The sequence below is a fragment of the Onychomys torridus genome, chromosome X (genome assembly GCF_903995425.1).
Source record: "Onychomys torridus chromosome X, mOncTor1.1, whole genome shotgun sequence".
NCBI lineage: Eukaryota > Metazoa > Chordata > Mammalia > Rodentia > Cricetidae > Onychomys > Onychomys torridus.
Genome location: NC_050466.1, coordinates 116440816 through 116458777, shown reverse-complemented (window position 1 = coordinate 116458777; position 17962 = coordinate 116440816). Strand labels below are relative to the sequence as shown.

The 17962-nt window shown below is 36.5% G+C and overlaps 1 protein-coding gene across 1 annotated transcript; it reads left to right on the top strand.

Moving 5' to 3' along the window:
• Positions 1 to 432: 432 nt before the first annotated feature.
• Taf7l (TATA-box binding protein associated factor 7 like) lies at positions 433 to 16509 on the top strand. Its single transcript, XM_036175388.1, has 13 exons — positions 433 to 495; positions 1266 to 1344; positions 1832 to 1965; positions 2926 to 3055; positions 3269 to 3324; positions 6533 to 6574; positions 7392 to 7464; positions 7880 to 7981; positions 8402 to 8475; positions 8509 to 8662; positions 9425 to 9537; positions 11177 to 11236; positions 16465 to 16509. The coding sequence occupies exons 1-13, from the start codon at positions 433 to 435 to the stop codon at positions 16507 to 16509; spliced, it is 1125 nt and encodes a 374-aa protein (XP_036031281.1).
• Positions 16510 to 17962: the final 1453 nt, after the last annotated feature.

Here is a 17962-nt window from a genome sequence, read left to right as displayed (position 1 = left end):
TGAAAAGTATTTGTTCACGTCAAATTAGCATGTCTGCATATGGGTTCTGGGTTTATTTCATTCTTTGGTTTGCATTCAACCCCACAGAGGCCACTTAGTTGAAGTTTGCTCTTTTGTTTGACAGTACAAGAATATTACAAAAAATATTAAATCATGTTTCACAACAGCTTAATTAATTTGTTCATCAAGTTACATCATGTAATTTGTATTCACTTTGGAAATGATGACTTTTAGAAATCAAGATGTGAAAATATTTCTAAACTGTACGCACTTCTTTTCAATGAGAATTATGGTAAGGTCTTATATATTATAACCAATATAATAAAATATAACCAGTATAATATATTATAACCAGAGATGGTCAGCAGAGTGAGCAAGAGTTTGTAGTGACTTTGTTTGTTTTCTTTGTTTTCATGAACTCAAAAACAAGCCATGAGTTTAATGCGTGATGAATCCCAAGATACTGAGGAACAGTTTATATTGCGTCTGCCTCCTGTAAGTAACTTTTATATCTCAGAATAAATGTCTTCAGCGCAAGAGTGTAGTTCTGCTTAGGTAAAATTTACATACAGTTTAGGCTATACAAACTCAGAACATTTGCTTCCCAGAACTCATGTTCTATTAAGCAGTCCTATTGTAGTGTGTATCCTTCTCACAATATTTCTTTCTTCCTGTATATATCCACAATCATGTGGGTTAATTCCCTGTCAAAACAACTACGACAGTGACAATTATGGATCATCCAGTCATTTATCACAAACATTAACAGCCAGTTTTTCTGGACAGCCAAGGTAAGACTGTGCTAAAATTCTTTGTCATCTCAGAAGAGGTAGTTGGAGGAACTACCACTGTCACCTGCAAATTCATCACCAAGCAAGGGTGTCAAACTCATTTTAACATTAGGCTTGACTCTCATTCCCCATTGATAACAATGTTCAAGTATTATTTCATTTAGGAGGTTATGATAGAGATGGTCAGAAAGCTATTATCCACTATAGTTCATTAATACATCTAGTGAACTGTAGCTAAAGCCTTTCCTTAGCATCTACAGTGGAAGAACAAGCAGTACGAAGTAGAACTGAAAAGCTGGGAGAAGGCACCAAGTGTAGTTCCTAAAAGATAAAGATGAAATTTGAGTTGAGTTCATTTGACTTGACTTATACAATGCATGGGCTCTCACGGTACATAGCATAGGTAACATTTGGGAAATGTAAGGTTTTATTTAAGGAAACTCTTAGACAATCTTTAATTTTCCTCCTTTTTAGGAACATGCTTATACTGTCAGGAAGATGATACATTCTAGAGGTGCTGCCATGAAGGATAAACTAAAAATTGACTTTTCTTGTAAGTAGTTAATATCAATATATTAAATATTAAATTAATATATTAAACAATAATTTGCTATATATTGGTATGTGCCAGGCACTATACTAGACATTAAAGGTGTGAAAAAAAATAAAGTATGTTATCATTCCAACCTTTAGAAAACACAATGTTACAATCGAATACTTTTCTTTTTTAAGGAATGTGTTTAAATGAATGAAATTTGCTTTTGGTGATAAGAAAACAGTTGCTGTCTTTCTCACCTTTGCTACCATTGGAAAGAATCTTAGATATTTTTGAACTAGTAACATACAATTTGTAAAAACAAGCCATAGATACTCTCTTCTTTTTCTGGAAGTTACTAATTGAATATTGATTTCTAGCCTTTCAAATACAGTAAGTTTTATCGAAGAACTTGTCTGTCTTACACAAGTCTTCATTATTCAAATTCTTGGAGACTGAACAGACCATTGGAATGTCAATATTAATTTTCTCTACTTTCCTTTAGCTGATGGACGTAATGCGGTTGTTCAGGTAGAAGATGTCTCACTGTCTGCTAAGCTGGTTAATTTGCCTTGTGTTATCGAAAGCCTGAAAACTGTTGATAGAAAAACATTTTATAAAACAGCAGATATTTCTCAGGTATGAATTTTTTGAGACATAGTTTCATATATCCCAGGATAGCCTCAAACTCAGTATGGTACTGAGAATGACTTTAAACTTCTAATCCTTCTTTCTTCAACTACTAGGTGCTGCTGGGCGTACGGACATGCCTTTCTTGACTGTTTAGTTGTGCTGAGGACCAAACCTAGGGCTTTGTGCATGTTAGACAGACATTCTACCAACTGAGTGATATCTCCAGATCCACAAAATATTTTTCTTTTTTTTTTTTTTAGTGATGAGGACCAAGTCCAGGGCCTCATGCATGCTAGGCAAGTGCTCTACATACCATTGAGCTATATCACCACCACTGGGTTTATTTTTCTTAATCTTCTAGTTGTCATACCCTTTGTGGAATCTTCAGTCTTTCTGCCAGTATTCTGTTCCAATTTTAAATGGCTGTTTACCATTTATAATCACCAGATCAATTGCAGGGGAGCATAATGTCATGCTCTGGTTTGATATCTGATACTTAATTTTTTTATTTCTTTACTTTTACAGACTCCTCTCTGTTTGCCATTTATAGTGACTTTCATTAATTAAAAATATGAATGGCTAAGGTCTTTTTCTGCACTTTGTACTATAGCAGTGTGTTAACGTTAAAGAACGTTATTTACTTGTCATCTTTACTGGCGCTTTCTGATTTCCTCTAAATCAAAATGCTAAAATGTATGCATTTTATGATATTGCTTCTGCAGGTGTAAACACTAGGTAAAAGTCAAATCTACATATCATGCTTCAGGGAGAGAGAAGAGGGAGAGAGGGGAGGAAGAGAAGATGGGAAAGGGATATATGAAAGAACCTGAAGGTATACTACATGTACTTGGTTTTGGGAAATGCCAAGAATCATCTGTGCTCCACATGTCTGGTGGTATGCCCATGATTTATTACTAACCAATATTTGAGGCAATAGTAAACTTCTCTTGTCTTTGCTAAATATAGATGCTTGTATGCAGTTCTGATAGTGAGCCTCGTCCTTTCCCGGAAGAACCAGTTGCCTCTACTGATCCTCCTGTAACTGGAAAATGTGAAGGGAAGACACAGAAAAAAAAATATAACTGGAAGCATGGCAGTAAGTCACCAGTTCCTTGCTCCTTCTGCCTGACTACATTTATCTCTTGAATTGCAGATCCCTGTGAATCAGGGACCTCTTACCTGGTTCATTAACCTCTTATGTTTTAAGAAAGAAGTCATAACATAAGAATGACACATTGCTTTATCAAATTCATGTAGATATAGGACAGTCATCAGTCATATGGTATATTTCATCATGTTTTTATTTTAGTTACTCCACCACTTAAGAATGTCAGAAAGAAAAAGTTCCGGAAAACAGCAAAAAAGGTTAGTCTCATGCTACTTGTGTTTCTGCAGGGTGAATTAGGAGAGGACTATGAGAGAGAAAGAAAGGTAGGAAGTCAGTTGGGAATTCATTGATTCGCTTGAATCCAATAAAGAATGCCTACCAGATATGGTGGTACCTACCTGTAATCTCAGCACCTGGATCCTAAAGTAGAAGGATCATGAGTTCAAGACAAACCCTGGCTAAAGAATGAGACCTTGTTTCAAAAATGAAAAAAAAATGAATGTACACAATCCACGGAATTATGGGCTAGCAGTTGTGACTACAGCAGTGAATGAAAATAGACCCAGTTCTTTAGGTCATAGGCTCATTGTTAGGGCTTTAGAAGAATCATGAATTGGACATTTCAGCTTATGCTTTTAGCTTTCAACTGCTATAGATTTAAAGCCAGTCATGTTGATTAACACCTGTGATCTCAGCATTTGAGAAGCTGAAACAAGAGGATTGCCTTCAGTTGGGAGACACCTTGGGCTACATTATCAATATCAGGCTTGCTAGGGATACACAGTAAGATATTTTTCTTTTTTAAGATCAGATTTCAAATTGAACTCATCCAGGGCCAGATAAAATAGGACTTCTGCTTAAAACCGTAATCTTACTTTAGGTGAGCTATAGGAAGAGTACTGTACCTTGGACTCATTTAAAGAATTCAATGAAAAACATTGAAATAATCAGATAATCATATGCAATTGGAAGAAATCGAAGTTTACTGTGTACTCCTTACCCACTTTACCCCTTTGTAGCATTTTACAAAACTATGGAATGATAGCACAAATGAAATTATTACTGCAATTCACCAATCTTAATGAAATTTCTCATCTACCTATACTTATGTATTTATACACACACACACACACACACATATATTTAGTTCTATGCAGTTTTGCTACATGGCTAGATTCATGACCCACCTACATTGTCAAGTTGTTAAACAGTTCCATCACCACAAAATCTCTCATAATTGTCCTTTTGTAACTACTTATACTTTCTTTCTGCTTTACACTCTTGATCTTTAGTGCCTAACAATTCAAAATCTTTTCTTTATCTCTGTAGTTTTGTTATTTTTATGACATTCAATAAGTTGAACAAACAGTATAGCATTTAAGAATAATATGTATCAATAGTTTTTTTTTATTGCTGAATTGCATTTCATGGTATGAATATAACCAATGTGTTTTAACTGTTTACAGTTAAAACGTAACTGTATTGTTTCCAGTTTTTGATAATTATAAATAAGGCTGTGAGTAGGTTTTTGTGTGAACTTAAATCCTAATTCCTCAGGAATAATGCTGAATCATATGATAGTGGCATATTTTAAAATAGTTTTTGGATTTTTATTTATTTACATAATGAATAAAATTTACATCATTTACATAATGTCTATGAATGCTTTGCCTGCATGCACATATGTGTACCGCATGTGCCTGTTGGATTGCCTGGAACTTGAGTTAAGTAAGGATGGTTATGAGCCACCATAAAGTGGTCCTTTGTAAGAGCAATAAATCCTCTTAACCACTGATCAATCTCTATAGCCCCCCGCAAGTGGCAGGTTTATAAAAATATTTTTGAGAGAGGGTCTTATGTAGTCCAGGCTAGCGTTGAACTTGCTGTGTGGTCACAGATGAACTTTTTTGTGCCATCACCTCTCAAGTGCCAGCATTACAGGAATTTATCACCACACCTTATTTTACATGTTGCTAAGGATTAACCCCAGAGCTTAGTTCACGTTAAACAAACCCTTTACCACTTGAGGCATGTCACTTGCCAAACATTAGCTTCTAAAATTTATTTACATTCAGCCAGGAGGTGGTGGTGCATACCTTTAATCCCAGCACTTTCAAGAGGCAGAGCCAGGTGAATCTCTGTGAGTTCGAGGCTAGCCTGGTCTACAAAGCATGTTCCAGGACAGCCAGGGCTGTTAAACAGAGAAACCCTTTCTCAAAAAAAATTTATTTACATTCATTTAGTGTGTGTGCGCATGCATGTGTGCAACAAATGGAGCTCACAGGAAAACTTGAGAATCAATTCTAAGTGTCAAATCCAGGTCATCAAGATTGATAGCAAGCATATTAATGCTGAGCCACTTCACTAGCCACAAGTATTTTTAGTTCTATAAGATACTGCCATACTGTTGTCAGAGGAACTATCATTTTATATTAACACTTGATAGTATATGGATGATATAAATTAACCACCTCCTCACCTGCATTAGGTCTTGTCATTATTTTATTTTAGCCATTCTTATAAGTGTGTAGTGATTTTCAGGTGGAATTAATTTGATTTGTGTCTTTTGGATAGATTATGGCCTTGAATTCACAGCAACGCTTCTGCCTCAATGTCTGAATGCTGGGACTGCAAACATGCACCATGACACCGAACTTCTTTTACCCACTTTCTAAAGTGACTTTTTGTTGTTCAATTCCAAGAGTTCCTTTTCTATTCTGTATATTAGTCTTTCATCATATATGCAGTTTATTAATACCTTCTCATAGCTGGTAGCTTGAGTTTTTAGTTCTCTTCACAAGCATTTGTAGACAGCAAGATTTTTTGTTTTGATGAAGCTGATTTTATTGATGTTTTTGTCCTAAGGATTTTACTTTTTTGTTGTTAAATCTAAGGAGTTTTTACTTAGCCTAGATACTGAATATTTTATACTTATGCCTGAAATCCATATTTCAGTTTTATAAAATGTGAGTTTTAATTCAAGATTCCCCTTCTCCCTTTCTTCTTCCTCTACTCTCTCCTTCTCCTCCTCCACCTCTTCCTTGGGAACCTTTCTATGGTACTGTTTATGGGTTTTTTATTCTGCTCCACTGATCCATGTGTCAATCCTTCCTCAGATACTATAATGTGGTAAGTCTTGAAATCAGAAGATTGATTGCTACCACTTCATTTTGCTTCAATATTATTTTAAAAATTTTAGAATCAGTATCCTTCCATATGAATTTTAGAATAAACTTGTATATGTATACAGAAAACATTGTCAGAATTTTGAAAGAAACTGTGTTAAAGTTGTAGATCAACTTTCCTAATGTATGTGTTAACTTTGGCTTACTAACCTGCTAGTCAATGAAATTTACTGTCTACTAAATGTAAAAGCAGTTAAGCATAGTTGTAGAGCTCTTTAAGCTGGACGTAAGTAGAAAAATCAAAATATAACATTGTTCTTTGTTGTGCTTTACTTCATAGCTCCCCAGTGTCAAACAAATGGATGAAATCAGCTTCAGTGAGGTACAGCAGTGGTCATAATCTTCATTGTTTACTTTACTGTGCATTAGATCAACATATATATATATATATATATATATATATATATATGTATGTATGTATGTATGTATACACACACACATACATACATACACTGGGTTTTATTCACTGGGAAATAATTATTTAATGTCCAATAACAACTTCTAGGGTAAAAGATTAACAGTTTTGCTAGTGTTGCCATGCATTGCAAACTCCTTTTACCCCTTTATTTTCATTTCAAAAGCCATTCCTTGGAGTCCAGGGATCAATTTACTAACAATGGCTTGAACTAATGAGACTTCTCATCAAAAGCCTTGATTTATATTTGTGTCATGAGGAGTTAATTGCTGTGCAGTAATTGTTTAAAACTGTATTCAATGAAAATGTGGAGATAGGATCTAATTTTGTAGGAACATTTTTATAATAAAGATGGAAAAATGAAGTCTGGGAATTTGGATTTTAAACCAAATTATTCACAAGTAACTAACATGCAATTATTGTTCTTTGCCAATGAGTTAAGGCAAATAATAAAACATGAATGTTGAAAATCTTTTCCATAGAGTTATAGACAGATAAGATTAAATATTTTCAGTGATTTAATTTGAAAAATGAGCTTGCTACATGAAAAAAACAGATTCTGGATAGATTTCTTCCTAAATAGCACTATTTCAGTAGAACTTTCGTTGGATGAGCATCTAACAAGGCTCAGTCATTTCAGTTCATTAATATATAGGAAAAAGGTATTTAATAAAACTGAATGCTAAATGACATTATTGGTGTTTCCTTCCATACTTTGCTTCAGTACACTGAATCTCCAAATGTGGAAAAAGAAATGAAGAGACTGCTGTGCTCAGATGCTGAAGCCATCAGTGTCCGTATCCTTTATATCAAATAGTTCCTATAGTCTGTTTCATCTCATGTGCATGTTCTGACAAATTGCACCTCTGGTTGGTGGTTATGCTTTTGTTTGAGATGTTGGGGATGAAATTCAGAGCCTTGCTACACTAGGTAAGCCCTGCAACACTAAGCAGCATGCTTAGGCCTCACTTCTAATGTTTGAGTGCCTGGTTAATGTGTATAACTCAAGATTTTTGAAATGTTATTTTCTAGCTAGAAATTGTAAATACAGACAATCGAAGTGTATTTATGTGTGTAATTTAATATAAGGCAGTTTTGCACATTAGGAATGCAGATACAATGACCTAAATTAAGTACTCTTAGTTAAAGAGCTACTTCCCTTTCAACGGTGTGTTCTCTCTTCTGCTTTTTCCTTGACTGCTGTGCTTTCAGGCTGGGAAGTCATTGCTGATGATGAAACCAAGGAAATAGAAAGTCAAGGATGCATCTCAGGCATTTCAGGAACCCCACAAATGAGTGGTCCTCCCTCATCAGGTACTTTATCGAAAACAGAGAAAGAGCTTCGGAAAAGGGCAAGTGTTAACTGTGTGACAGGGCCACAGACTCACAGACCAACCACAGAAAAAGGATACCTTTGTCCTTCTTTCTCATTGGTCCTTCTGTGCTTTTAGGGTTTTAGATTGGAATTCTAATGTCCTATATACCCTGGTATTCAACTTCCTATGGGCCCTTAGATTCTCTAGATATCTTGATAATTGAATACAGATGAATGTTAGTGATTCATATTCCTTGTTCTTATTTTACAAAGGGAATAATCTTCCCATAGGAAAATAATTTATAAAATTCACTGGTTGCCCAGTGAATTACATAGTAAGGCATATACTTCTATTTGGGGCTATGGTTATTTCCAAAGCTTCAGATTGCTTCATTTTTTTCCTTGCTTAAAATCAATAGACTATGATATGTTTCTAGAGATGTTTGGTGATTCTCGAAGTAACAGTAATGATGTAGAAGATAAGGCTGATAAAGTTGAAGCTGAGGAGGATGAAGAAGGAGAGGAGAGTGATGATGATGATGATGACGATGAAGAGGATGAAGAGGAAGAAGAAAAGAAGATAGACAGTTGGGAATCGGATTTAGAAAGGGAGCTGCAAGCGAAATTTATTCAGTCTAGCTCCGAAGAAGCAAACAAAGACTATGACTACAGTTCAATAAGTAAGCCAGAGGAAAGACAAAGGAATCGGGTAGTCTGGGTGGCGGTATAAAAGGCTAACTTTGGGGTTGGGGATTTAGCTCAGTGTTAGAGCACTTGCCTAGCAAGCTCAAGGCCCTGGGTTCGATCCTCAGCTCAATAAATAAATTAATTAATAAAAGGCTAACTTTGAACATGCACTATGTGCAATGCTTAGTTTTCAGAAGTCTTGGTTTTTTTTTTTTTGGTTTTTTTTTTTTTGGTTTTTTGAGACAGGGTTTCTCTGTAGCTTTGGAGCCTGTCCTGGACCAGCTCTGTAAACCAGGCTGGCCCGGAACTCACAGAGATCCACCTGCCTCTGACTCCTGAGTGCTGGGATTACAGGCATGCGCCACCACCACCCAGCGGTTTTCAGAAGGCTTTTGTCCTTAAGAGTTTTGCTTGATTTGTGACTTGGTCCTTTATTTTATTTATTTATTCGTTCATTCATTATTTAGTTTTTATTCATTTATTTATATTTATTTATTTTTTTTGGTTTTATTATTTATTTATTTATATTTATTTTTACTTCTTCATTTATTATTTATGTATGTATTTATTTGTGTATGTATGTATTTATGTATTATTTATTTATTTAGTTAGTTTTTTCAAGACAGGCTTTTTTTCTCTGTGTAGTTTTAGTGCCTGTCCTGGATCTTGCTCTGTAGAGCAGGCTAGCCTCGAATCCTTGGTCCATTATTTAAAGCTCTATTTATATACACAAATCCTTTCTCTACCTCTTTCAGTCACAGGAATTCAGAAACTGATTTATTACAAAGAAAAAAAGCTTCAACAGGTTTATAAGAAAGCACAACGACAGAAAGACCTCCTTAGGAATGTGGAAAACTTGACCCTTAAGGTAAGTTCTTTTTGGCTGTTAGACGTCCTGATGTACTACTTTCAAAATTCCATCTCTCTGTTTCCACTCATGCTATCACTGTGTAGTTCATTCATAAACCTAAGTAACTTCTTAGAAACATCCACTAAGAACATCATTGTTTTATTGTATCTGAGTAATTTTTATAATCTAAGCATTTTTATGGGGAGTGGGATCAGGTGACCTGAGATAATGACAAATATTGAGCATTTACTATACAAACAGTGCCTAGAAGAGTTATGTATTATTGTTTCATTTAATCCTCAGGTCCCTAAAACGTAGATACTGTCACCATTCCCAATCTATAACGAATTAAAACTAGCTGGGCGTGTGGCACATGCCTTTTATCCCCAGTACTGGGAAGGCAGAGGTGGATCTCTATGAATTTGAGAACAACCTGGTCTATATAACAGGTTCCAGATTAGCCAGGGCTACACAACAAGATCTTGTATCAAAAAAAAAAGGAAAAGGAGAAGGAAAAAAAAGAAAAATAGAATTAAAACTCCAAGAGGAACCATAGTAATTTGCAATACATAGAATAAACCTGTTGTTTATACCAAAATACATTTGTTTCAGTAGAAAAATTGATTTAAAATTCTTATCATATATGATGAAATGTGAAGGAATTATTTATTTATTTATTTACTTATTTTTATTTTTTATTTTTTGGTTTTTCAAGACAGGGTTTCTCTGTGTAGCTTTGCGCCTTTCCTGGAACTTGTTTTGGAGACCAGGCTGGCCTCGAACTCACAGAGATCCACCTGGCTCTGCCTCCCGAGTGCTGGGATTAAAGATGTGCACCACCACTGCCCAGCAAATTATTTTATTTATTTATTTATTTATTTATTTATTTATTTATTTAGGTTTTTCGAGACAGGGTTTCTCCGTGTAGCTTTGCGCCTTTCCTGGAACTCACTCTGTAGACCAGGCTGGCCTCGAACTCACAGAGATCTGCCTGACTCTGCCTCCCTGGTGCTGGGATTAAAGGCATGCACCACCACCGCCTGGCTTGGAATTATTTTATTTTTATGGATACATTTTTTTCAGAGTTTCAGTGAAAGGAAAAGATATTGTTATGCCACATTTGCTCCCACCTTGGTAGTAAGGTGATTGTAAAGCACTAAGGAGAACCCTTTGCTAGATTTCATTTTTTTATAGAGCAATAGTTGTCAAAGGCAAGCAGCTTGGTATAGAGCTATATCCACTTTGGCTGTAGTCCTTTAGAATAGATAAAGATAATAGGTATAGATACATCTTGAAAGATTCAGATGTCTGGTACTATTGTGATATATGTGTGATTTCCATATATGTGGTATTGTATGTAGTGTTAGGAGTAGTAGTGTTCTGTTCTAGTGAGAGGGAATGGAGGATTTGTACAACACCAAGGAAATGTAGCATGTAGACATCTCACCCATTTATTTTAGGGCAAAAAAAATGCTGTAGAAAGTACATAAAATAAGATTGGATTGTTAGGCAGAAGTTTTGTGCTCCAGTTTTTCTAAAAAGTGTGTTCTTCCTATAATTGACAGCTTTCTTATCAAATATGTGACAAACTGTGTTCTGTGGCTTTCTCTTCCTTTAAGATACAACTTTCATCACTGATACAATTTATTTTTTCCAGAGGCATTTCCAGTATGTTTTGGAGCAGCTTAACATAGTGGAAAAACAAAAGTGTGAGGAGGTAAGAAGTATGTTTTTAAATACTTTGCTATGAAGAACTCCCCCACCTCTAACCTAATTTCGGGCTGTATCTTATAAGAATGGTGGTAAACACTATTCTGAGTGATAATAGCAGGGTGGATCAAGGTCTTTTTGCAAATCTGTTCATTTAACAGTTATACCTCTGGAGTGAAAAGCACTGGATAAACAAGTAAGATAGGTAAAATGTTTGTCCTCGTAGAGCTAATGGTCTGCCAGGGGAGATTGATGGTAAACAAATTATTATATAAATATTGAAGTACAAATCCCAAAGAAGCTCTATGAGAGGAAAAAAATAAGGAGAATAATGAGGAGAGTCCTGGATTAAATTACAAGAACATGGCAAACCTCCCTGAGGAATTTATATTTATGCCTACATTAGAAGAGTAGTCTAACAAAGCCTAGGATGAGCCCCTTTGGGTGGAGAATATTCAAGGTCTCACACAGGAAGAGAACTTGACTACTTGATGATCTGTGAGTCATTTAAAGCTGTGAACAGAGTTGTTTACCATAAGATCAGAAAATAAAGCAGAAGTTGTATCACTTGACAGTAAGCTAGGGTAGGAAAGCTGGGTTTTAGTTTTAAGTGGGTTTAAGAAATTCCTTGCTGAGTATGAAGCAGGAAAATCAGACCTAGCCTAAACTTTTACTTAAAATTTTATTTTATAAATGTATGTGTGCACGTTTGTGTGTATGTGTGCACATGTTTGTATGTGTGTGCGCGCACACAGGGGCATGTGTTTGGAGATCATAGGAGAGCTGGTGGGAATGGGCTATCTGCATCATATGGGTCATAGGACCAAACTCATTTTTCAAGTAGGTCCTAGGATCAAACTCAAGTTTTCAGGCTTGTTTAGCAAGCATTTTTAAATTCTGAGTCATCTAGATAGCCTAAGACCCAGACATTTTTAATGAATCTTTGAACAATCCATTAACAACCACGGTCTCAGGTTACACCAGACCTAAAAGTTGACTCTGAAGAACTTATGAACCCCATTTTACCTAACTATTCTTCTGCTGATAGACATTTTATTTGTTTCTGCTCTTTGAGTATTACAAATAATATTGCTGTGACCATTTACATATGAGAGGATGTTTTTTGTTTTGTTTTGTTTTGTTTTTTCCAAGACAGGGTTTCTCTGTGTAGCTTTGCGCCTTTCCTGGAACTCACTTGGTAGCCCAGGTTGGCCTCGAACTCACAGAGATCCACCTGGCTCTGCCTCCCAAGTGCTGGGATTAAAGGTGTGTACCACCACTGCCCAGCAATTAATTAATTAATTAATTTATTTATTTATTTTGGTTTTTTCGAGACAGGGTTTCTCTGTGTAGCTTTGCGCCTTTCCTGGAACTCACTCTGTAGACCAGGCTGGCCTCGAACTCACAGAGATCTGCCTGGCTCTGCCTCCCAAGTGCTGGGATTAAAGGCGTGCGCCACCACCGCCCGGCGAGAGGATGTATTTTTAAAGGATTGATAGGACTTAGGTCAGTTAAAGGGTGATGCAGGAAAAGAAAGTATAAAAAGAGATATGTCAGATTTCTAACTTGAGTGACTGTTATTCAAAGCCACAGAAGAGTTTACAATGGGAAGTGAAGGAAGAAAAATGTGAAATAAGTTAAGCTTATGAAGCTATATAGATACTATGCACAGTTCTCGCTATACAGTACTACAGGTAACAATTTTAAAGAGTCTGGAGTTTATATTATGAGGCTCTTATGGTAAAGGTAATGCTCATTGCCTCTATTTCTACAAGGCCAGAGGCATTCTTTTTTTTCGTTGTTCTGGTTTTTTTTTGGGGGGGGGTTTATTTTGTTATTTTTTTCCAAGACAAGGTTTCTCTGTAGCTTTGGAGCCTGTCCTGGACTAGCTCTATAGACCAGGCTGGCCTCGAACTCACAGAGATCCACCTGCCTCTCTCTGCCTCCCAAGTGCTGGGATTACAGGTATGTGCCACCACCACCTGGCCAGAGGCATTTTTACTTCTCAGCAAACCAGACAAGTTTGTTGTTTGAAGATCATATTGTTTTCATCCATGTTCAGTAGTTGGTATTGAGAACTGCCATTTCCAACACAGAAATGTAGTTGTAAACTTTACTCACTAAAGATTTATTTGGTGCCTAATTTAAGCTAAGTTCTGAAGGGAGTTTGTCTCTGACTTCAGTTGGGGAAACTCATGAGAGGTTAGGGATTTTTCTTCCTTTCAATCTTTAAAAAAACTTTAAAAATTGTTTTAGTATACAAAATAATGGGTTTCATATGGCATTTACCATACACATAAACAAATTATTACAATACCTTGTGCCTCCACAATTGTCCTTCATATCTCCTTCCCTCAACTTCTCACTGAAGAGGAGGAAGAGGGTATGTGTGTGCATGGGTGCGTGTGTGCGTGTTTTACCATTTCAAGTTTTTAAAATATTAGTTCCTGTACATCTGACTTAGAAAGCATGAGTAGAATGTAAGATGCTGATTGGTCAGGACTCTGAATTGCTAAATTGTCCTGTAACCTAGCAAGGAATAGCAAATGAAACTTGGCACTAGTAGTCAGTTAGTGGTGATTCAGCATTAGTCATCAGTGGTGACAGCAGAGTCTAATTAACTGGGCAAAGTCCAGAGAATAAATTACTATTGAATGCCCAACCATAATGTGGACATCCATAACACCCTCTCCAAGACTGGGAACATCATGGAAGAAGGGACAGAAAGAATGTAATAGTCAGAGAGCTGGGGCGGGGGTGTTTGGTATAGGATACTGACTTTTGGGCATGACACAGTTGTTGCAGTTGGGCCTCTCAATAGCTTGTCTTCGAAGGGTCTCACCTATCCCTGAGAATTTCCATAGAGAGAACATTGGATGGGGGAAGTAGAGACACTTTTTTCTCGTAATGTACACATGCTACTATAAAGAACCCTAATGAAACCATTGGGTCAAACAGACGTGAACAAAGAAGTGGTGCTAGTCGGGAATAGGGAGGAGATTAACTAGAGTGGGAGCCGGACGCGGAGGAGGGGCGGTACACATACGTTATGTACATGTATGAAAATACTGACATGAAACCCTTAGGATGTAAATTTAGTACATTCTAACAAAAACTTTTGAATCAAGATGGCTCAACTTGTAAAGGCACTTCCTACTGAGCCTTACAACCTAAACTTGACTCCTAGTGGAAGGAGAGAACGGACTCCAGCATGTTGTCCCTTCTCTCCAGCATGTTTACTGTGGATTGTATGCATACCCCACTCATACATACAGTTTTAAAGTTGTAAAAAAAAAAAAAACAAACAAACAAAAAAAAAACTTGGGCTGGAGAGATGGCTCAGAGGTTAAGAACACTGGCTGTTCTTCCAGAGGTCCTGAGTTCAATTCCCAGCAACCATATGGTGGCTCACAACCATCTGTAATGAGATCTGGCTCCCTCTTCTGGCCTGCAGGGATACATGCAAACTGAACACTGTATACATAATTAATCAATCAATCAATCAATCAATCTTTAAAAAAAAAAAAAAACTTGGCAAAGGCTCACAGGCCTCAACCCTAGAAAAAGAACTCCAGGTAGCTAAGGAATGCTGAGCACAGGAGAAATTGTCTTCCCCAGGGAAGAGCACACCAGTTATCTTAGTGTCATAGTATGAAATGGTCAGTCCTGAAAGCACATACACACAGGTAACATATAAGCTGAGCAGGCTGCATTGATATATTTAGGAGTGTGTGTGTGTTACAAGATATACATGGGAGGGGACTGGAAGGAGAAAAGAGAGAGGGATAAATGGTGTAATTGTAATCATAAAAAGTTTATTAAAAAACTTAAGTTCATTTGGAGGAAATGATCATCCCAATTGCTTTATCATCTGACTCTTACAAAATGACTACAGTGATATTCCCTTTTCTTTTCTTTTCTTTTTTTTTTTTTTTTTTTTTTTTTTTTTGGTTTTTCGAGACAGGGTTTCTCTGTGTAGCTTTGCGCCTTTTCCTGGAACTCACTTGGTAGCCCAGGCTGGCCTCAAACTCACAGAGATCCGCCTGGCTCTGCCTCCCAAGTGCTGGGATTAAAGGCATGCACCACCACTGCCCGGCTTTTTCTTATCTTTTACTGTGAGCTGTGACCTCTGTATATTTTTTCATAGAAGTCTAGATTCTTAACAGTAAACCTATTGAGTTTTGGAGCATATTCAATTTTAAGCTTCCCTTTATAAGTCTGGTATAATAAAAGATACATATGATCACAGCATTGTGCTTGAGTTCTTGATAGTGTGACTGCTCTTTCAAATGTTGTGAAAACTAAGATGATCTCAAAAAATGCCAAGTAAACAGTTACTTTGGTCTATGTAAGTAAATACTAGATGAAGTAATACATTTTAATATTGCAGATAACCTGTTTCCTGTTTTCCTCTAGTTTGTGATCTGAAGCAGTGAGGAATTCTATCATGTTGAGAGGTTTTTGTTTGTTTTATTTTTCTTTGTCAGTTTAGGGTCTTGATTTATTTGGAGATTGTTTTGAATACTGAATACAGGTCAAAATTAGAAAACCTTTGTGGATGAGCTGCAATTCTGTGCTTATGAGTTGTATCTATGGACTGACCACTCTCTAAGCAGAATCCTTTACCTTCTTAACCTTTTTTTAAGATTTGGGTCATTCTCATTGAAAGTTCAACTGCATATGAACCAGGGATTTTAAATATCAGAGGCCATATCTCAATAATATGCTCTGTTCAAAGAACATTTAGATTGATGTTTATGAACAAGAGGTAGAAAATAATAGTAGTACATGTGGGGAAACAATCCAAGGAGCTCTGGGACTCAGTACCATCTCAAGTTAAATAATTGGGAGTCCAGGACTAGTTAGTCAGTAAGTTTTTCCTTTGTTAAACTATTTAAAGAAAACTTTGTGTTTCTTTAAATCTTTGTTGACCCGAAGTAGAGGAATTAAGGTAAAAATGTGGGTGATTTATGCAGCCTTAATGTCCTTGAAATAAATTACCTGAATATTATGTTATATCTTAAAAGTTGGACAAATGCCTATGGATATTACCTTTTGAATATTCTTAAAATGGGTTTGTCCTGTTGTACATGTTTATCATTTTTTTCATATGGTAAAAAGGATCTTTATCATAGTTTTGAAATTGTAATGAAGGTTGTTTTTAAAAACAAAGTTTGGAATACCAGAAAAAGTTCATATAGCTTTTGTAATGTTTCTCTACCTCTCTTCTTACAGATTTATCACCTACAAGAACAACTGAAATGTTTTCTGAAGGAGTAAGAAAACCCTCAGTCTAGCATATAAAGTGGATTCACCTTCCAGATGAAGACCGAGTGGAACCACTAGTTACTTTATCTTGACCAACTCTGTTTGCTTAATTGAATATTTTTCAATAGTTACAGTAAATTTAAAGAGCATAGAGTCATGTAGAAGAGGATAGTATAAAATGCCCAGTAGGTTTAGAGATCCCACTCAACCTGAGGTTTTGTTTTACTTTGTCAATTTGAGGTTTTTTATATGTGTGTGTGTGTGTGTGTGTGTATCTTGTTCTATGGTAACATGAGATCATTCAGCCATGCTTGTCAAAGGCAGATGGTGTAGCCTAGAAGGATGTTCGACTGTTTTACAGATGTTAGCTTTTGAAACTCTGTTTTAAGTATTTTCTACAATATAGAAAATAATCAACTTGTCAGGTTGTAATCCCAGCATTCAAAAGGCAGAAGCAGAACACTCACAGTTGAATGCCAGCCTGGGATATATACGAAACCCTGTCTCAAAAAGCAAAAAAATAAATAAATAAAAATAAAAAATGAAAACACCCCTAATTTCTATCATGGGCTAGATCCTGTCACACTTATTTAAATGCCTACCTCTCGGCAATAAGTACTAGGTTGTGCTCTTCCTTCTCAGGTTCAAGGCTGCTTTCCTGCTCACCAATGATTTCTCGCTACTTTGCTTTGTGATTAGGTATTGAGGGCTGTAGCTGGTTGTTATTCTTTAGCTAAGAGAAGAATTAGAGCAAAGATGTTGCTCCTCTTCTGTGTCTTCCCACTGTAACTCCCATAAGAAAAGATTAGTAAAAGCTAGATTCCTGTATTGCCTATGAAGACTTCCTTAGTAACCCTGGATTTCTTTTTTTTTTTTTTACTTTTTATTGATTATTTGTGGATTTCCCATCATGCATCCCGATTCCACTCATCTCCCTGTCCCCTCACTTCCACCCCACTCCCAAAACAAAATTTAAAAGTAAAAACAAAACAAAGCAAAACAAAAATCAAATTTAAAAAATCTCATGGAAGCTGTAGAGTGGCCCAGTAAGTCACACAGTAAGCCCTTTAGTCCATATATATCTTTACTTTTAAGTGTTCATTGCTATGAGTCATTTGTCTGGTCTGAGGAATCTGGCTTCTGTTACACTATTGATGCTGGGCCCTCACTGGGACTTCTCTTGGATATCTTACTGTTGTCCTGTGTTGTGGAAATCCTGTAGCTTTGGATCTGCAGGTCCAGACCCTTCACATGCTCCTGCAGACCATAGATGAGATGGATGTTGAGGTGGGCTACCTTGTAGGTTACTTTGTAGTACTGCTTCTGGGCAAGGTGGTAGCTGGGTTGGTCAGCCTGCCAGCTTTCCCTCATCATCACCACCCAGGTGATCTCTCTAACACGGGCCCCTGGCTAGTTCACCCAATGTAGCAGACAGAAAGGAGTGAGGCCAGTTCTGCTCTCACAC